The sequence below is a fragment of the Podarcis bocagei genome (genome assembly GCF_964188305.1).
Source record: "Podarcis bocagei genome assembly, chromosome: 12".
In the NCBI taxonomy this organism is placed as follows: domain Eukaryota; kingdom Metazoa; phylum Chordata; class Lepidosauria; order Squamata; family Lacertidae; genus Podarcis; species Podarcis bocagei.
The window spans coordinates 59,931,260-59,952,844 of NC_138137.1; the positions used below are offsets into that span (position 1 = coordinate 59,931,260).

At 44.3% G+C, this 21,585-nt stretch overlaps 2 protein-coding genes across 5 annotated transcripts in view; one reads left to right on the plus strand and one right to left on the minus strand.

The window, feature by feature from the left end:
* The window catches only part of LOC308569695 (GTPase IMAP family member 2-like), a 103,401-nt gene that overhangs the window by 12,389 nt on the left and 69,427 nt on the right, over positions 1–21,585 (plus strand). The gene's annotated exons all lie outside the window — the stretch shown is intronic.
* The window catches only part of LOC308569508 (uncharacterized protein), an 87,727-nt gene that overhangs the window by 6,508 nt on the left and 59,634 nt on the right, over positions 1–21,585 (minus strand). For all 4 annotated transcript variants that reach the window (XM_081163486.1, XM_081163489.1, XM_081163488.1 and 1 more), the window contains one exon: positions 21,042–21,174. In XM_081163486.1, the coding sequence (XP_081019612.1) occupies positions 21,042–21,138 (97 nt within the window). In that variant the 5' untranslated portion in view covers positions 21,139–21,174. The remainder of the gene's footprint in view (positions 1–21,041; positions 21,175–21,585) is intronic.

The window sequence follows — 21,585 nt, forward strand, 5'->3', positions numbered from 1 at the left end:
TGTCAACCGGGGAAAGTTTTAGCTACACGGCTAGCTTGGAGCAGTTTGCAGTTTACGCACAAGCAACCCCAGTTCCCATTACAGGTATTTTATTGAAATAAATCTTGAAATAAATATTTAAGGTTACCAAAAATAAATAACAAGGGTAAAATGGCAGGATAAAATAAATTAAGATTAATTCAGATGAGTTTAAGAATGGGGAAAAGAAAAGAGAAAGTAGAGATTTCTAAATGGGCAAAGGAGGAATGAATTATTGAGAAATTAATTAATAACTTTCATGGAATTCCAAAATAAATCAGAGCCAGTCTTTTGAAAGGCGGGAAGGAAAGACCAATAAAAACTGATCAAAAGGATATTTGGGACATTAAAAAAATATGAGATAAAGGATTATAAGATGGTCTCAAAGAAAATACAGACAACAATAGGATTAACCTCGACACCAGGCATGCAAGTGAGGAGACCCTCAATGGCAGGTGACCCAAGTGCATGTCACGGCTAAAAATGGCCGCTGTTTATTTAATGCGAATAAAGCTGGGTCAGCATGACTCAGCGGCTTGCAGCAGGTTGTATATATAAGTGAGAAATGTTAGTTTGGGCTGTGGCTGGTGTTTGGGTTGGTTGGTGCTGGTGTGTATAGTTATTCAGTCGTGTTTTGCACAAGGACCTTTAAGAATAAAACTCTGCAAGGACTTTTCTCGTGGACTCTTTTGTGCCGACAAGGGTCCGAGGACCAGGCTGAGGAGACAAAGGGAGGTCAGAACCCTTTCCTTCTTTTTTTTTTTTTTGCTTTTTACAAACACTGACAGGTTATGGGCCCAGTGTTTCTGAGCATGTGCAGAGTGCAAAACGACTAACAGCATTTCAGCAAGGAGCTGGTGAGTCCTGGTGGTGTACGGAGACAGTGGCTGTGTGTTGGAGCAGTTGGTGGCAAGCTGTAACTGTCTGCAGCGACGCTGGAGCAGCTAGGATCTGAGGATCAGGAAAGCACTCAGCGTTGGCTACCGGAACAGTTTGAACTGCTAGAGGACCACAGTAGGCGACTCACAGAGCGGCTACACCAGTTGCAGAGCCAGGCGGGACCTGAGGGTCAACAGAGGCAGCAGCTAGAAGCCGGTGAGTGCCAGCCAGGACCATCTAGTTGGACTCTAAAGAGAGAGTCAGGAGAGATTCCTGGAGACCCCACAGAAGGGGCTCAGCAAACACCAGCAGAGATGGCAGATTTCCAGTCTTCCCAAGTTGTAAATAGTGGGGGAGGCATCCCTTTTGAACTTCTCTCAGAGAGCAACTGGCTGAGTTGGTCAATTAAAATGCAGCAGTTGTTAAGGAGAGATGGACTATGGGACTGTGTTGAAACTGAGGTTTTGAGACGGGACTCTGCTGAGAAAAAACGGCTGGATGAAAGGGCCCGTGCCCAAAATATGCTGTGTTTGAGCAACTCTCAGTTATTGCATGTAGCAAATGCCAGCACAGCATTTGAGTGCTGGAATTTACTAAGGGCAATGCATGTCAGAGAAACTGCTGGAACTATAATTTCTCTGACCAGAAGGCTGTTCAGGACTGTTATGAAAGAAGGTGAGAGTTTGGCAACTCATCTTCAAACGCTGAAATCTCTGTTTCTTCAACTACAACAGAGAGGTAAGCGTTATGATGAGACTGACCAAACCTACATTATCCTTTCAAGTTTGCCTGAAAGCTGGTTGCCTGTGATTAACAGCATGGAGAGTATGCGTCCCCGGGATCTGATCCTTGAGTATGTGGTTGGAAGATTGACCGAAGAAGCAGAAAGAAGGTCAGATAGACAGGCTAAACTCCAAGAGCAGAGGAGTTACAGTCGAGGGGGCCAGCAGCAGAATCTGCCAATGGAGCAACGCCAAGGTTTGGACTTGGCCATGGCGGTGAGGAGGTGCTATAGATGCAACCAACCCGGGCATCTCCAATGTCAATGTAGGGCAAGACTTCCAGGAGACGACATGGAGCAGAGACAGCAATCGACACAGAAACGTAAGCAGAAGGGGTTCTCTTCAGGGAAGCAGAACACGCGTTCTGCTCAGTTTGTGTCTGCATTTTCTCGGGAGGAGAGGAAGATACCTCGAGGAACATGGTTGCTGGACTCTGGCAGCAGCAGGATTATCTGCAACCGTCAGGAGGACTTTAAGACCCTGGGGAAGCCAGCTGATGGGAAAGACTCAATTTATCTTGCTGATGGTCGTAGAAGCAAGATTGATGGCCAGGGAACATGTTTCCTGCAGTGCTTGAACACTACTCTACCAGAGACTCTGTTTGTCAGCAGTTTGGACTATTGTTTACTGTCTGTAAGCTGTTTGATTAATGCAGGGTATAGTGTTAAGTTCACGCAGGATGGCTGTCTGATAAAGAATGGAACTCAGGTATGTGGCCATGCAAAGTTGGAAAATGGGTTGTATGTAATGCAGGACAAGCCTGTTAAAGCAGCCCAGGTGGTTCAGGATAATTTGCCAGTTCATAAGGGGTGTGTACATCAACTGCACAGAAAACTGGGTCACGCCAATTTCCGTGTGCTTTCAGAAATGCAAAAGGTGTGCAAGAACCTAAAAGTAAATAGCTGTAACTGTTTCCTAGATTGCAATGTATGTAAAATGGCCAAATCTAAGAGGAAGCCTGTGGCTTCTAAAAGCAACAGAGTATCTAAAGAGGTTTTAGAACTTGTCCATTGTGACGTGATAGGCCCTTTTCCACAGAAGACTGAAGGGGGCGCCAGATATGCTTTTCTGGTAATAGATGACAAATCACGTTTTAGTTGGCTGTTTTTGTTAAAGCAGAAATCTGAGTGTTTCCCCACATTCAGAGAATGGGTTGCCCAAGCTGAAAAGCTCTTCGCTCGGCCTGTTGTGCAGCTGCAAACAGATAGGGGCGGAGAATTTCTGAACAAACAATTTGGGGCATGGTTGCGACGTAAGGGGATCACTCACCGTTTGACTAACCCTTATAGCCCTGCTGAAAATGGTCTGTGTGAAAGACGTGGGGCTGTGATACAGTCAGTAAAGGACTGCCTGCTAGTGGATGCAGGATTGGGCCACAACCATAGGCTGTGGGGCGAGGCTTTTCTGACCGCGAACTTTTTGATTAATAGAACCTGGTCTAGCTCTATAAAAGATATTCCATATCGTGTGTTGTTTGGGAAAGAACCAGAGTGGACAATGCTCCATAATTGGGGTTCTTGGGCACATGTAAACATTCCCAAAGCTCAGCACCAGAAAGGGGGCGCAAGAGCGCAGAAACTGCGGTTTGTGGGATACCAGTCCTAAGGCAAAGGGTGGCGTTTCAATTTACGCCCAGGACGCGTGGTTCTGTCACGAAGTGCAGACTTCGCTGACCAGGACAGATGGACTGCGATCCATGCCAACCCTGATTGCCTACTGCCCCTGCAAGTAAGAGAAGAGGCTTCTTCTCAGCCATTGGCAACACAGGAGCAGAATGAGGAGGAGGCACAGATTTCCCCAAAAGATGTGGCAATAGATAATACTTCTTCAGAGGAAGAGGAAGAAGAGCCAGAGATAAGGGGGGAAGAAGAAGTAGTTGTGCCTAGACGCTCCCAGCGTTCAAACAAGGGTGTAGCTCCTCAGCGTTTGACCCTAGGAGGAGTGAGAGTATGCAATGTGAGTTGTGTGGAACCACAAAGTTATAATGAAGTCTTAGACTTAGCCCCTGGGGAACGTGCTTTGTGGGAACAAGCTATGAAAGAAGAAATGGACTCTTTTAAACGTAACAAAGTGTTTGAGGTCATAATGCCGCCACCTGGTGGCAGAGTGGTGTCATGCAAGTGGGTTTATAAAAGGAAAACCCTTGCATCTGGGGAACCACGTTTTCGAGCCAGATTAGTAGCCAGAGGGTTCACTCAGATTAAAGGGGAGAGTTATGATGAAGTGTTTTCTCCCACGGTAAAGAGTGAAACTTTTCGTTGAATGCTTTCCATTGCTGCAGTAAGACAACTAGCAGTGCACCATTTTGATGTTGATGCTGCATATCTGCATGCAAATTTAGACCATGAAGTGTTAATGAGACAACCCCCTGGGTTTGAAGAGGAGAATGGTGCAGTCTGGCGTTTGAGAAAGGCTGTTTACGGTCTCAAACAAAGTGGAAGGTGTTGGAACCAGTGTTTAAATGAAGCCCTTGTAAAAATTGGTTTTAAAAGGAGTGTGGCTGATCCATGCCTGTACACCAAGGGGACAGGCAACAAATATCTAATGCTCTTAGTCTTTGTTGATGATTTGCTTGTGGCAGGGAGTTCCACAGATGAGATCCAGAAGCTCACAAGTCAACTGGAAAAGAGGTTTAAGCTTAAAGCCTTAGGGCCTGTAAGCAATTACTTCGGAGTAGAAGTAAGGCAGGAAGCTGATGGAAGCTTCCTATTGAGCCAGAAAGAGAAAATTCTTCATTTAATAGAGCAGTTTGGCATGGAAAACTGCAAGCCAGTTCAGACTCCCATGACACCAGATTTCCCAAAGACAGTGTGTGATGATGAATTTGATCAGCCTGAGTTGTATCACTCAAAAATAGGATCACTGTTGTATTTAAGCCAGTGGTCAAGGCCAGACATTGCATGTGCTACAAATGTTCTGAGCCAACGTGTATCTAAACCCAGTACTGCCGATTGGTGTGCTTTGGAAAGGCTTATCAGATATCTAAAGGGGACATTAAATGTATGTTTAAAGATATCTAGTACACAAGATGAAAAACTAGAAGTATTTGTTGATGCGGACTGGGGAAGCTGTGTAGCTACTAGAAAATCTACAAGTGGAATGGTTATGATGTTTGCCAATTCCATAATTGGATGGAGGTCAAAGAAACAAGGATTTGTTGCGACCTCATCATGTGAGGCAGAATATGGGAGCCTGTCGCTAGCATGCAATGAAATCATGTGGTTTATACAGATACTAAAAGATCTAGATTGTAAAGTAGATTTGCCTATCCAAGTGTATGAAGATAGCCAATCGTGCATTGCATTAGCGGGCTCGGAAATAATGAAATCCGCATCAAAACATATTGCTATCCGTCATGCGAATGTGAGAGATTGTGTACAGAATGGGGTAATCAAACTGGAGTATTGTCAATCACAAGATAATATTGCTGATTTGTTTACCAAGCCTTTGCCAGCAACATGCCATAATGAATTGATGACAAAACTGGGTTTATGTATATAATGTATTGTTGTATTGTTGTAATGTATTGTTTCTGTTGGGGTTTTTCGCATTTAAGAAACAGAAGGGGTGTCATGGCTAAAAATGGCCGCTGTTTCTTTAATGCGAATAAAGCTGGGTCAGCATGACTCAGCGGTCTGAACCAAGTTGTATATATAAGTGAGAAATGTTAGTTTGGGCTGTGGCTGGTGTTTGGGTTGGTTGGTGCTGGTGTGTATAGTTATTCAGTCGTGTTTTGCACAAGGACTTTTAAGAATAAAACTCTGCAAGGATATTCCCGAGGACTCTTTTTGTGCCGACAAGGGTCCGAGGACCAGGCTGAGGAGACAAAGGGAGGTCAGAACCCTTTCCTTCTTTTTTTTTTTTGCTTTTTACAAACACTGACAGTGCAGACATTTAGGAATTAATTTTATCTATGAGGAAAGAACCTTGTGACATTAAATCATTAGATTACAGTATTAAAGCACTAGATGAGTGCTAGGGGAGTAAAATAGAGAAAAATTCAATTTAATATTAGACCTTTCACAACAACTGAAAGAATTGACAACAAAAAACAAAGAGCTAGACAAGGCAGTACAAGAACTTAAAAGCAAAACACTGAAGCAAGAGGAAATGATTAAAAAAGTGGTGAATGAGCAAAAAGAGACAAAAAAAATCAGAAAAATTTAAAGAAGAGATTATAGAGCTGAAGAAGATACAGGAGGAAACATGGGATGCGATCACTACATGGGATGCGAGGTGCTACTGGAAGGAATTTTTTTATTTTAACAATAAAACAGTACAACAGTACAACACAACACTCTAATATCATTCATTATAAAGTTAATTCAAATCAAGCCACTGGCAACCATTAGGCCAGAGCTCCGCAAAGATTGCCGAGGGAGGGAGTCAGGCTGTGCCCTGGCCAAAGGCCTGGTGGAACAGCTCTGTCTTGCAGGCCCTGCGGAAAGATGTCAAGTCCCGCAGGGCCCTAGTCTCTTGTGACAGAGTGTTCTACCAGATCAGAGCCACAGCCGAAAAAGCCCTGGCTTTAGTTGAGGCCAGCCTAACCTCTCTGTGGCCTGGGACCTTCAAGATGTTTTTATTTGAAGACCGTAAGTTTCTCTGTGGGACATACCAGGAGAGGCGGTCCCATAGGTACGAGGGTCCTAGGCCGTATAGGGCTTTAAAGGTTAAAACCAGCACCTTGAACCTGATCCTGTACTCCACCGGGAGCCAGTGCAGCTGGTATAGCACCAGGTGAATGTGATCTTGCAGCGAAGACCCCGTAAGGAGTCTTGCTGAAGCATTCTGCACCCGCTGGAGTTTCTGGGTCAGTCTCAAGGGCAGCCCCACGTAGAGCGAGTTACAATAATCCAGTCTGGAGGTGACCGCCGCGTGGATCACAGTGGCTAGGTGAGGGCGAGAGAGGTAAGGAGCCAACTGCTTAGCTTGGCGGAGATGGAAAAATGCCGCCTTTGTTATAGCTGCAATCTGCGCCTTCATGGAAAGGGAGGTGTCGGAGATTACACCCAAACTCTTAACGGACGGTGCTGGCACTAATAGCGCCCCCACAAGAGATGGGAGTTGCCCCCCCAATCCCATATCATCCCGTCCCAGCCACAGGACCTCTGTCTTCGAAGGATTTAGCTTCAACCGGCTCCCACGTAACCATCCAGCCACAGCTTCCAAACATCTGGACAGTGTGTCTGGGGCCGAGTCAGGATGGCCATCCATCAACAGATAGAGTTGGGGGTCATCAGCATACTGATGGCAACCCAGCTCAAAACTCCGGACAAGCTGGGCGAGGGGGCGCATAAAGATGTTGAAAAGCATCAGGGAGAGTATCACACCCTGAGGTACTCCACACACCAAGGAGTGGCGCGATGACAATCCCCCCCCAAGCGCCACCCTCTGTCCCCGAGCTGAGAGAAACGAGCGCAGCCATTGAAGGACTGTGCCCTGGATCCCCACGTCGGCAAGGCGGTGGTCCAGAAGTTCGTGATCGACTATGTCGAAAGCTGCTGACAAATCTAGAAGAATCAGCAGCCCCGACCCGCCTCGATCCAGCTGTCTACGAAGATCATCTGTTAGGGCAACCAGAGCCGTCTCGGTCCCATGACCAGCGCAGAAGCCGGACTGGAATGGATCCATAGCCGATGTTTCATCCAGAAACCCACCAAGCTGTTCAGCAACCGCTCTCTCAATCACCTTCTCAGGAATGGAAGATTTGAAACCGGGCGGTAATTGGATAGATCTAAAGGATCTAATGATGTTTTCTTTAAGAGCGGGCGCACCACTGCCTCCTTCAGTTCCCCTGGGAATGTCCCCGTGCCAAGGGACAAATTGATGATATCCCCCAGGAGGGCCCGCACCTCATCTGGACACGGTCTAATCAGCCAAGACGGGCATGGGTCGAGAGGACAAGTGGTGGGCTTTCCAGCTCGGAGGAGTCTGTCCACATCGGCTGGGGATATCCGGTGGAAGTGGTCCAATACTGGACCCGAGGACAGTTGAGGGGCCTCCAGTTCCTTTATTGTATCCAAATTGGCAGGGAGGTCATGGCGGAGCAACAGGACCTTCTCCGCAAAAAAGCTCGCAAATGCCTCACAGCTGTGTGTCAAATTGTTATTTAAATTTGGCTGTCCCTCAAGGGATGTTAAAGACCTAATTATACTAAATAATTGCGCCGGGCGAGAGCTAGCGGATGCAATGGAGGCCGAGAAGTAAGACTTCTTAGCAGCCTTCACCGCCATCTCATAGGTTTTCATAAAAGCCCTATAAGATGTTCTTGAGGCTCCGTCACGGGCACCCCGCCATACTCGCTCTAGCCGTCTGAGGTCCCGCTTCATTTTCCAGAGCTCCTCGGTAAACCAGGGAGCCCAGTTTCTGCGGGGTCGCAGAGGGCGCTTAGGTGCGATTTCATCGATGGCTGCCAGGAGCTGGATATTCCAGCCCTCAACAAGCTCAGTCAATGAGTTGCCAGGGGGAGCAAGGTCCCACAAAGAAACCCCAGCCGATCTGATCTTAGAGTGGGAAACAAAGGATGAACTGGTTAAAGCATCCATGATTAAATGGGCAGAAGATATTGGAGAAAATATTATGCTTAAACAATGGGAAAAATTTTGGAAAGAAGATATGAAATTCACTATGTGTTATGTATTGAAAGAAAATTACCTTAAAATACAATATAGATGGTATTTAACACCTGAAAGAATAGCAAAAATAATAAAAATTGTGGCGATGTCTGCTGGCGATGCAACACTGAAAAAGGTACTATGATGCATATATGGTGGAACTGCTTAAACATCAAACAATAATGAAATGAAAAAAATGTTCAGATATTCATTTAGGAAAACATCAGAAGGTTTTCTATTGGGAATAGTACCAGGAAGTCTAAAGGAAGAGGACAAGACATTATATCTATATGCAACAGTAACAGCAAGGCTATTGATTGAGAAAAATTGGAAAAGTGGTATAATACAGACAAAAACAGAGTAGCGTGCCAAATTATTGGAGTATTACAATATATCCAAAACAATGGCAGAAATTGGAAGGCTCTCAAAAGAGAACATAGACAAGGACTGGAAGGTGTTTAAAGGATATTTGCAAAATTATATTGAAAAATCAGAACTCCTATTAGAATAAATGTTTCGTTATAAATACTGAAATACTAAATAAGATGGATAACAATGTGTAACAGAAAAAGAAGTAGAAAGTTGGTTTAAAAGTGTGTGAAAGAAAATAATAGAAGTGGAAAGAAATTGCAATTGAGTAGATTGGAAGTCTAACACAAGGGTGGGGGGAGGGATGGTGGGGGGAAGAGGAAATATGTGTGGGATTGAGTGTGGGGATGTATGAACATTTTTAAGGATTGTATGAAATGTATGTGTTATGTCTGCCGGTGTGGTCGCTCGAGAGCGAACAGGCAAGACCCCCACTGGTCTTTTCAAAAGCTTTATTATCAGTGCAAAAACATTCACAGTGCAGAGCGTCTCAATTCCATGTCTTGCTCAGTCACTAGCAGAATCTGGGAGTGGGCGGTCCTTAAACTTTCCCCAGCAGAGTAGTCTTTTGACCCCCACCCTACGCCTCCCCTCTCTGCGCGTAAACCTACTGCACAGAGATGGCGTGGGCAGAGGGGGACCTGCCTCCCCCCTGCTTTGTCCATGCTCGGTGCTGTGGCTCTCCCTTGCATCCTGCGAGCCCTGCACCCCTTCCCCACTGGAGGAATTGACGATCCGATAGTCTACGATCAAGCGGTGCTGGTTAGTCCCTTGCTTGTCCACAAAGAATACTGGACTGCCCCCTACCGCCTTGGATTCCCTTATGAAACCCCTCTTTAAATTCTTGTCAATAAACTGCCTCAACTCTTGTATCTCTTGGTTGGACATTGAATACAGCTTACCCACCGGCAGCTTAGCCCCTGGGACCAGGTTGATTGGGCAATCGTAGGGCCTGTGGGGGGGCAGTCTGTCAGCCTCTCTCACTGAACACCTCCTTCAAATCTGCATATTGTTGTGGAATGTGTTGGTATTAAAGGGTTAAGAAGCTCTAGTCAAGATGCTCTAATCACTGAGCAGCTAGAGGTCGTTAAGCTTCCAGGAATGTGAGTTTGTATAAATAGTCAGCTCACTCGTGTGTTCCTCCCCCCTTCCCCTTTCTTTTGGGGCGTGTTTGCTGAAATGTGTGATTCTTCACCAGGGTTTTTTGTTTTTGTGTAAATAAACCTTTTATTTTAGTTCCAAACCGCTTGCTCCAAGATTCCTTTATTGAAAAGATGCTGACTCTCCAGCCCTTCTTGAGCCGCTGTGCGAAATGCTCTGCTGTAATGGGACATTGTGGCATCGGAAGCGCACTGGACATATGATTAGCATTAAACTAATTAAAGTTTAATGGGACAGGTTATGGTTGTTTGTACGTCAAGAAGGAGATAAGGAGTGCAGTTCAGAGTGATTTATGCAAGGACTGGAGCGAAGACAGAAGCGGTTGCCGACAACGAAAGCCTTCAAAGCAGCTTGAGTCCTGCAACGTGCCTAGGAAAAGTTTTAAAGAGGCACTGCGCAGTTTGTACTCGCTGGAAGACGTCTTATTCCTCGAGGAGCCACCTCAGCAGCTGGGAGATGGTCTACAGGTCTGTGAGTATCGTTCCTAAGCCCCAGGGAGGATGGCAGAGTCCCAGGAAAGTTTTACTGTCCCATTTACGCGACTCAATGGGAAAAATTGGCAAGATTGGAAGGCTAGAGTAAGGGTTTGGTTGCAAGCAAAAGAGTTGTGGAGTTGTACTGAAGCACCGCCTTTACAGGCAGCTGCAGACGCGTCTGCAGAAGACAAAGCAGCAGCGGCAGCTTCACAGAAACGCGACAGGAAAGCCCAAGGTCTACTAGTTTTGGCAGTGGGACCAGAGCAAATGCCTTATGTTTCTGAGTTAAAGAACACGCATGAGGTCTGGTCGGTTCTGCAGCGGCTAAATTCCAGAAACACTGCGGGGGCCAAGATCCATGCTACAAGATGTTTGTTTGATTTACGTCTCCAACCGGGAGCGTGTGTGAAAGAACATATTGCCAAAATGGTGTCTGCCTTTAATCAACTAAGACAGCTGGGCATTCCTTTCTCTATGGAGCAGCAGTCATACATATTGTTGTCTTCTCTTGATAAAAGCTATGAGACTCTAGCTTTAACTTTGGAAGCTATGCCTTCAACTGAATTAACCCTTGAATACATTTCTTATCGACTTGCAGATGAACAGGATAAAAGGCAAAGAGAAAGAGGTTTGTCTTCAAAGGGGAGTTATGCTGTGCCTAAGAGTGGGGATGCTGAGTTTGAGAACACAGTAAATGCTTTTGCAGCTAGACACTGTTTTCGCTGTGGTTCCTCTTCCCATTTAATCAGGAATTGTACACGTGAACCTGGTCAAGACAGCACCAAGGCCGTTACCCCTAGTTACCAGACAAGGAGTTCCAGGGGACGTCGAAGAAGAGGAGGAGGCCGTGGCTACTCCCACAGCACACAGCACATGGCTTCAGCAATGGCGTTGATGCAAGGGCGTGGCCAAGGCAGCAATCTACGCTGGTTGATCGACAGTGGTGCATCTCACCACCTGGTGGCGCCATCTAGTGTCCGTTTGCAGAATTGCAGACATTTGCAAACCCTTAAAGTTGTGACAATGGCCCCAGTCAAACTTGCAAAGATATATCATCTGTCTGACAATAAATGTTGGAAATGTAAGGAGGCTGAAGGAACATTCTTTCACCTCTGGTGGACATGCCCGAGGGTGAAGGCTTTTTGGGAAATGATTTACAATGAGTTGAAAAAGGTATTTAAGTATACCTTCCATAAGAAACCAGAGGCCTTCCTCCTGGGCATTGTAGGCCAGAGAGTGTCAAAGAAAGATAGAACTTTCTTTTTATATGCAACTACAGCAGCAAGAATCCTTATAGCCAAATATTGGAAGGCACAGGAGTTACCCACGCTGGAAGAGTGGCATACGCAACTGATGGACTACATGGAACTAGCCGAAATGACTGGCAGAATCCGAGACCTGGGAGAAGAGGCAGTGGAAGGGGACTGGAAAAAATTTAAGGACTATCTACAAAAACACTATAAGTTATATGAATGTTGAGAATTTGCTAAGTTTTGGGAAAAACATGCTTCAGTATTGAGATTTGAAAATGAAGGAAATTAAGTTATGACTGTGAAAAGTTTAAATTTTAGAATACATAATTAGATGAAAGTACAAAAACACATGAAATAAGGTATCAATTTGCTGTTTATTTTTATTGTAAAGAAAGCAGGGGATGGAAGACGTGGGGAAGTCCAGTTGATTATGAAAAAAGATCCGGAAAAGTGAATTTTCTTTTATTTAATCTCTTCTTTCTTTCTGTAAAATCGCTTTTGTTGTGTTATTGACGATGTATTTTGACCTTGGAAAAAAAGCAATAAAAAAATTATTATAAAAAAAAAGTTGTGACAATGGCAGATTCAACTAAACGTTCCTTAGAGACCGTAGGCACAGTGTTTTTGAAGTGTTTGCATGCAGAAATTGATGCCTATGTGCTAAAGGGAATGAAGGGGTGTATTTTGTCTGTGTCAGAACTTGATAGAAATGGGTTTAAAACTGTGTTTGAAAATGGGGTTTGCACTATTTCAAGGAATAATGTATCTCTTTTGCAGGTGGAATGCAGAGATGGGTTATATTATTTTGAGACAAGTCCAGATGAAGTTGAACAGGTTCATGCTGGTTGTGTGAACTCGCCTACCCATAATTCTTGTGTTCATTTATGGCACCGCCGTTTGGGACATATTGATTTTCAGTATGTTAAAAGGCAACCTGAATTATCAGAAGGGTGCAAATTGAACAAATGTACTAAGTATTTGGATTGTACTGCATGCAAAAGGGCGAAGGTTCATAGATGCAGCTATCCCAGTTCAGATAGGAAATCTGACAAAGTATTCCAACTTGTGCATATGGACCTATGTGGCCCAATGCCTGTTGCTAGCATGGGAGGTTCGAGGTATGCATTGTGTCTCTCAGATGACAAAACAAAGGTTACATGGTTTTTTCCTCTCAAAACAAAAGCAGATACTGCAGAAACAGTTAAAAATTGGGTTCATGCAGTAGAACTTGAATTCGGTACTAGAGTTCTTGCTTTTCAGACAGACAGGGGGTCAGAATTTACCGGGTCTGTGTTGCAGAATTTCTTTAAGAAAAAGGGAATTAAGCATCGTCTGTCTACACCTTATTCCCCCCAAGAAGGAGGTGTGGCCGAACGTAAAAACAGGGTTCTGCAAGAGTTGGCAAACTCTATGTTGTTTGATGCTAAACTTCCTCAAAGTTACTGGGCGGAAGCCTGGCAGACGGCTACTCATGTTCTGAACCGAGTATATAATTCGGTAATTGATACTACGCCATATTTTGCTTTATATGGGAAGAAGCCCAAAGTTAATTACTTTCGGGTGTTTGGATCTCAAGCCTATGTACTTATCCCAAAAGTGTTAAGGAAAAAGGGAAGTCCAAGGGCTAGGAAACTCATCTTTTGTGGGTACGAACCACACGCCAAATCCTGGAGGTTCATGAACCCAGATGGGGATACTACAAGAGTGGTCCTCAGTAGGAGCGCTGAATTTTGTGAGCAATCCAGATGGACTCACTTACATGCTAACCCTGACATTTTGAGAGATGATTTAGGCATTTATGCTGAGAAAGAAAGTCCAGAGGGTGATGAGCCAGAAGGGGACGGTGCACTTGGTTCAGATGCAGATTCTGACCAGGCACAAGGTTCTTCTCCTAAGGTAGAAAAGCCAGAATCTAAGAGTGTTCCAACATCGCCAGTCAGTAGGCCTAGCAGACAGCAAAAGCGAAGCAGGTCGCCTGCAACACCGAGCCCAAGGGAGGTATCTAAACGGAGGTCTTTATCCCTAGAGGCACGTCCAGACATAAAGTCTGAGACAGATTCTGACAGCCAACGGTCAGAGGGGGCACAAGAGGAGCAATTGCGCAGGTCAAAACGTGCCACAAAGGGCAAGCCGCCAGAGCGGTTTAAGGTGACAAGTGTATACGTAAATATGGCACAGTGTGAGCCAGATAGCTATATAGAGGTACAACAGCTTCCAAGCTCAGAAGCCGCAAAGTGGCAGGAAGCAATGAAAAAGGAGATGGCTTCAATGAAGTCTCTCGGTGTGTTTACAAGTACAGAGCTTCCAAAAGGGCAACAAGCTGTAGGTTGTCGATGGGTATATCGTTTAAAGCCCACAACTACTGAGGAGTTGCAATATAAAGCCCGACTAGTTGCAAAAGGGTTTTCGCAGCGCAAAGGAGTTCACTATTCTCAAATCTATGCCCCTACTTCAAGATCGGAGTCATTAAGAATGCTTTTAGCTTCTTCAGCTAAGAAGGGAAATAAGCTGTTTCATTTTGATGTCAATGTGGCTTATTTAAATGCAGACTTACAGGAGGAAGTCTATATGACGCCACCACCAGGTTTTGAAGGAGACAAGCCAAACCAGGTCTGGCGCCTACACAAATCCATTTATGGGTTGAAACAGTCCACCCGTAATTGGAATTCCTGCTTAAACGATGCTCTAGAGAGCATGGGGTTCAGAAAGAGCGCAGCAGATGCGTGTCTTTATCTAAAAGGCTCGGAATGTGAACAAGAAGCAGTCTTGATATTTGTTGACGATTTATTATACAGTGGAAAGGACGATAAACTTGCACAACAATTTGCCACAAAGCTTGGAGAAACGTTTCAGATAAAATCACTAGGCAATGTATCTGTTTATCTAGGAGTTAAAATTCAGCAAGATGAAGATGGGAACTATTGGCTCAGCCAAGAAGCTAAGATCCAGCAGTTGCTGGAAAGGTTTAAAATGGACAACTGTGCTGGTGTTAAAACCCCAATGGAGTTAAGTTACACAAAGGATGCTCAAACTGAGCAACAGGCAGAGTTCTGTAATCCCGGGGTTTACCAGTCAGCGATAGGCAGTCTACTCCACATTGCACAGTGGACTCGGCCCGATATAACATATGCTGTCAACATGCTGTGTAGACAAGCTGAAAAACCATCAATGCATGCTTGGCAAGGAGTAAAAAGAGTTTTAAGGTATCTCCAAACTACCAAGAGGTTTCGCTTAAAACTATCAGCAGAGGGCAGCACACAACTTGAATGTTGGGCCAACAGCAGTTGGGCAGATGCTGGACCAGATAGAAAATCAGTGTCAGGAATGGCGATAAAATTTGGAAATGCACTAATTGGTTGGAGATCAAGAAAACAATCACTTATAGCTTTAAGTTCAACTGAATCTGAGTTCAATGCATTATCAGATGTATGTAGAGAACTGGAATTTTATAAGCAACTGGTACAATAATTGTTTGGAGAATGTTCCCTACCTATCAGAGTGTGGGAAGACAATCAACCTTGTATTAAACTAGCTAAATCAGGTCAATTCAAGGCACACACAAAACACTTGGATATCTGTTATCAAAATGTATGCCAAAGTGTAAAACAAGGTTTAATTGAACTAAAGTATTGTCCAAGCCAAGAAAATCTCGCAGACGGTTTTACAAAAGCTTTGAGTCCGCAATCTCATAAATGTTTCTGTTCAGGTTTAAATTTGAATTAAGGTTGGTACAGCTCAGTGTTACGAGCGAGAGGGGGTGTTGGTATTAAAGGGTTAAGAAGCTCTAGTCAAGACGCTCTAATCACTGAGCAGCTGGAGGTCGTTAAGCTTCCAGGAATGTGAGTTTGTATAAATAGTCAGCTCACTTGTGTGTTCCTCCCCCCTTCCCCTTTCTTTTGGGGCGTGTTTGCTGAAATGTGTGATTCTTCACCAGGGTTTTTTGTTTTTGTGTCAATAAACCTTTTATTTGAGTTCCAAACCGCTTGCTCCAAGATTCCTTTATTGAAAAGATGCTGACTCTCCAGCCCTTCTGCTGTAATGGGACATTGTTGCATCGGAAGCGCACTGGACATATGATTAGCATTAAACTAATTAAAGTTTAATGGGACAGAATGCTTTTCCTATCCTCCAGAGTCACCCCAGCAACCCTGGCCATAGTCACTCGTGGTTTCTCCCCTCCCAAACAGTGTTCCAAGCAGTGAGCCGACCCAAAGGTAAGGGATCATTGATGCCACGACACCACTGGGTCATGGAGTGCCAACCAACTCATTCCCGGAATAATGGGTGGTCCCGCCAATGTGGCCACATGAAAGGCAATGGTTTCCGCATGCCTGGAAACCCTCATCCTCATCAGGGGTGTCTGGTACGTCACTCCCCCCCCCAGTAGCTCTCTCCCATCAATGGTGTTCACTCGCAAGGGGAAATCTAGCAGCAACAGGTGCAGCTGGTGTTCTAAAGCAAAGTCTCTGCTGAAAAAATCCGCCGATGCACCAGGCTCTTTCGTTTCCCTGCACCTGAGCCTTCTCTCCCTCCTCCTCTTTGCCTGCTGCCCCCACCATGCCTTGCCAGGCTTTTCTTTGGGGACAGGCCCTCGTGAAATGCCCAGGCTGCTGACAGATGAAACATTTTTGGGCTGTCTTCCAGTCCCTCCCCTCTTTCTTCCTGAGGTCATCAGCGTTTGAAAACTCCCGTGCATGGGCTCCATCGATTTCCATTGGCTCTGCTAGCGCCAGTCTGTGGGAAGCCCCTGTTGGTATCTCAGGAATGCGGCTGCCATGGAAACGCTGCCCTCTGGCTTCCCGCCTTTCCTGCGCACATGCCTCCTGTCGAACCCCAATGGCTAATGCCGCTTTAGTTAACTCATCCATGGAACGCGGGCAAGGACCCCTGGATAATTCATCTTTCACCTCTGGATTCAAGCCTGCCTCAAACAGAGCTTGCAGGGGTTCAGAATCTAGGTCCCAGCTTAACTTGTGCACTAGCATCACAAAGCGTGACCAGTAACTCCGGATGGTCAAAGATCCCTGCCGGAAACTCAGGAACTCCTTTCGTGTCACACTCCCCTCCACCTCGCTGGAGAACATAGTGTCCATCGCCTGATGAAACTTGGTCAGGTTTTTTAGGCATAACCCATTCCCAAGCACATCCCTCAAGGTGTCCAATAACGAAAGCAGCCTTTTCCCGGTTGCTAGCAAACTCCCCTTCCTGCAATTCCAACGCATATTGTATCACTGTCCTAAACGCGTTTTAATCCTGGGGCTTCCCTCCAAACTTATTCACTAGCCCTGGGACCTTCCTCTCAATTAGAGTGGCTCTGACCTGGCTGTCTTGTGCTCGGTGCTCCTCCAACCATGCTGACAGTGTCGCGACGTGCGCCTCCAGGTCACGGTTCCTCTCCATTAAGGCTCTCATTGCCTTTTCCTGCTCCGTCTCAGCGGCTGCCCCTGTCTTGCTCATCATGCTGCCTTCTCGCGGCCACCCTCGAGCAACGTCAGTGACTCCCAGATTGCTGTTATGTCTGCCGGTGTGGTTGCTCGAGAGTGAACAGGCAAGACCCCCACTGGTCTTTTCAAAGGCTTTATTATCAGTGCAAAAACATTCACAGTGCACAGCGTCTCAATTCCATGTCTTGCTCAGTCACTTGCAGAATCTGGGAGTGGGCGGTCCTTAAACTTTCCCCAGCAGAGTAGTCTTTTGACCCCCACCCTACGCCTCCCCTCTCTGCGTGTAAACCTACTGCACAGAGATGGCGTGGGCAGAGGGGGGCCTGCCTCCCCCCCCTTTGCCCATGCTCGGTGCTGTGGCTCTCCCTTGCATCCTGCGAGCCCTGCACCCCTTCCCCACTGGAGGTGTGGCTTCCCTCCTCCGTGGAGGAGGTGCTGCTTTGCACAATCTTTGGAGGCTCCCTGTAACCCAACTGCCCTTCCACCTCTCGCCTCTGAGCTGATGGTAGTTCCCTGACAGTATGTTTGTCTGTATATTCGTAATATGTATGTATTAATGTTGAATTATTTTAATAAAATAAAAAAAATTAAAAAACAACAAGACGGGGCTAGCAATAACAAATAAAAGAAAATATTTAGGAATCTGGATCTGGGACCCAGTGTGGTGTAGTGGTTAAGAGCGGTGGACTCGTAATCTGGTGAACCGGGTTCGCGTCTCCGCTCCTCCACATGCATCTGCTGGGTGACCTTGGGCCAGTCACACTTCTCTGAAGTCTCTCAGCCCCACTCACCTCACAGAGTGTTTGTTGTGGGGGAAGAAGGGAAAGGAGAATGTTAGCCGCTTTGAGACTCCTTCGGGTAGTGATAAAGCGGGATATCAAATCCAAACTACTCCTCCTCCTCCTCTTCCTCCTCCTCCTCCTCTTCTTAGAATCATAGAGTTGGAAGAGACCACAAGGGCCATCGAGTCCAACCCCCTGCCAAGCAGGAAACACCATCAGAGCACTCCTGACATATGGTTGTCAAGCCTCTGCTTAAAGACGTCCAAAGAAGGAGACTCCACCACACTCCTTGGCAGCACACTCTTCACACCAAAAAATATAAATATTTAATTACTATAAAAAATGGAAAGAAAATTAGGGAAGTTTTTGGACGTTTTTAATGACTGGTGTTTTAATGTATTTTTAATCTTTTGCTGGAAACTGCCCAGAGTGTGGCTGAGAAAACCCAGCCAGGTGTGTGGGATATAAATAAATTATTATTATTATTATTATTATTATTATTATTATTATTATTATTATTATTATTTAAAAGATTTGGAAATCTGGAGTAGGTTAAATCTATTGTTATGGGAGAGGATAGCTACGATTAAGATGACTGTGCTACCGAAAATGCTATTTTTATTTCAGATGATCCCAATAATAAGTGGAACAAATTGCTTCAAGGAATGGCAGAAAGAACTGGCAAAGTTTATATGGCAAGGCAAAAAACCAAGGATAAAGTATTAACTACTAACAGAAATAAAGGACAGAGGAGGATTTGCTTTGCTGGACCTTAAATTATATTATGAAGCGGTTTGTTTGTGCTGGCTTAAGGAGTAGATGATCCTTAAAAATACAAGCATACTAGACATAGAGGGCTGGGACAATAGATTCGGTTGGCACAGCTATCTGGGATATAATAAAGTTCAGGTACACAGAGGATTCCTTAATCATATAATTAGGAAATCACTACTCACAGTTTGGGAAAGAAATTAAAAAATATTGGAACCTAAAACCCCTTGGTGGTTGTCACCCACTGAGGCAATAGCGATTAAAAAGAAAAATATCGGCTGAAACTGGTTAACATACAAAGACATTTTAGAAGAAGAAAACATCCGATTGAAAATAAAAAAATTCAAAGATCTTAAACAAATAGGTGTGTACTGGCTACAATACCATCAGATAAACGAGGTTGTCTGACAAAAGAACAAATGGATTTGATACACAAATATCCAAATTAGGAAAAACTCTTATTAAATAATAATGATATTATCGAAAACCTACATATTATTACTAGACTGGAATCTAAAAGATGAGGAGGTGAAAGAGGTGCAGGTTAAATGGACACACAATTTCCTCAATGGGAATATGGGGAAAATTTAAAATTTACTGCGTGCTATCTGATAAAAGAAAATTTTAAGAAAATGGCTTATAGGTAGTATTTAACCCCCAAGTAAATTGACCAAAATATACAAAAGCAATAGTAATAAGTGTTGGAGATGTAAACAAATAGAAGGAACCTTATTTCACATGTGGTGGACATGATCTATGAGGAACTAAAGAAAATGCTTAAACAGACTTTTATGAAAAAATCAAATCATTCCTATTGGGCATTCTTACAGTAAACATCTCAAAGGAATGTAAAAGGGTATTTCTTTACACAACAACAGTAGCTAGAATGTTAATTGCCAAATACTGGAAAAGTGATAAAATATCAACAAAAGACTAGTGGCAAATGAAGGTGTGTGAATATCTCGAGCTAGCCAAAATGACAGAAGCTATAAGAAATTACTCAGGAACAAGGATTAAAAAAGAATGGGATAATTTTAGAAACTACCTGATCAAACATGGTTCCAAATGCAATACTTGGTTGTGCCTAGATTGCATTTCACAAATACAAAGAAAAAATGAATTGTATAAAGGAATACAGAGTATAGAGGAAATTAAAGAGAAATTTTGAAGCTGTAAAAAGGCAGAGGGAAGTCAATTAGCTTATTAGGGATACGAACAATGTTTAGATGAACATAGAGAATCTGAATGTAAAGAAAGAAGAAATGAAGAAGTATTTATGTGTATTTTTTCGTATTTTTCTGTGTTGAGTATTATTTGTATTGGTTTTTGTGTTTATTTGTATTTTGTTGTTGTTTATCTGTAATTTTAAAAAATGCAATAAAAATATTTTTAAAAAAGAAAAAGAAAGTTGTTAAATTTGTTACGTATCATTCGTCACGAAACAGGAAAAGGGTGCAGATAACTTTAAGGACGTTTTCTATGAGTTCTGGGTGTGGTTTTCCAGGATAATTAGGCACACCTGGTGATGTGTATAAAGAGAGAAGAAGTTGCAGTTTGCAACTGCCTGCAGAAAGAGAACACGCACATGCTTTGTGTTTGTTGTTTGTATAGCTGTAATAAAACTTGTTTGAGTATTTTACATCAGTCTCGTGGTTCTGTCATCTGCCGCCAGGGAAAATTCACCTCCAATAAAATTATTGGTACAGGAACCCAACAATGGATTACAGCCTGTCCCAGTGTCCCTATTTTCCAGGGACAGTCTTGGATTTACAGAAGCCACCCCGGTTTCTGATTTGATCCCGGAATGCTCCGCTGTCCCTTAGGCTTAGGACATCCCTATTTTCATCAGAGAAATGTTGGAGGGTGTGGAGTTATGTGACCCCTGAGCCAAGGAGAAAAGTAACTGTACAACCTATAGAAGACATCTGAAGGGAAGTTTTTTTATGTTTAATGTGGTATTTTTCAAGAAAAAAAAGATGCCAGAACTCTCCATGAATGCTTCCCTTGTTCTCTTATAATGCAATGGTGCCCACCTGAGAGGTGCCAGAACTGAGTTCTGGCAGGTTCTGGCTGAATAAAAGTCCTGTTTTTTTTTACCTACAGTAATAATTGTGGAAAGATGTATTCTTAGTGGTCTGCATAGGCCTGGTGGAGTAGAAAGGTTTTCAGCAAGCTTTAAAAAATTGAAACAGAACACACCTGCTGAATCTTTATTGGCAGATGATGATGATGATTGGAGCAAGGTTAAGGAGCATAGACGCTATCACGGGCAAGAAGACTTATTTTTAATAAATGGAAGTCTTGTCCAAATGAAGAGAACATAAAGGAACACAAACGCAGGCAAAAGAAGTGGAAGCAGACAGGAAGAGATGTTGAAAATGAATTTGAGGAGCACATTTAGCACTGAAACTGCACTGTTTGGGCTGACTGTTAATCTTGATATGAATAATGTTTCCCTTTTCAGTATAAGCTCTTCCTTGCACCAACTCTACCTGGGATGAGGGCATCTTTACGGCAGTCGTACAGCATCCCCAGCTGGAATGGGCGGCCCAGGGCTGGTATTTTAACTGTGTCATCTGATCTGTCCATGGCTCTGGTCCAGGTTGCTCTCCTGCCTTCACCTCCCTGCAAGAAACAAGAGATGTGGAGGACTCTGGAAAGATTATTTGGCACGCAAAGTGTGTGGGGAAAAGAAGAAGATTAGCACTACCATCCAAAGAGGGATGCCAACATGCCTTCAAGACCCCCCCCCAAAAAAAAGGAAGGGGGCAGGGAATGTCACATGGGGGGAATTAGACAGTTGTATGCAGTAGTTGCACATATTCAAGGCAGCTTGTGCAACTGATCTTCTTCTTCCCTCCCATCTACAGCCCCCTGTAGCAGTTGATCTCTATCCAGTGATCCCTGCACCCTGAACAAAGGGGACTGTGTCACACAGAATTGCAGTGGGAGGGGAAATCACCCTGAAACTGGGCAAAGGGATCATGTGCCAATGGGGGCTCTGCTTGGACAGGATTCCTAGACCCAAAGTCAGGG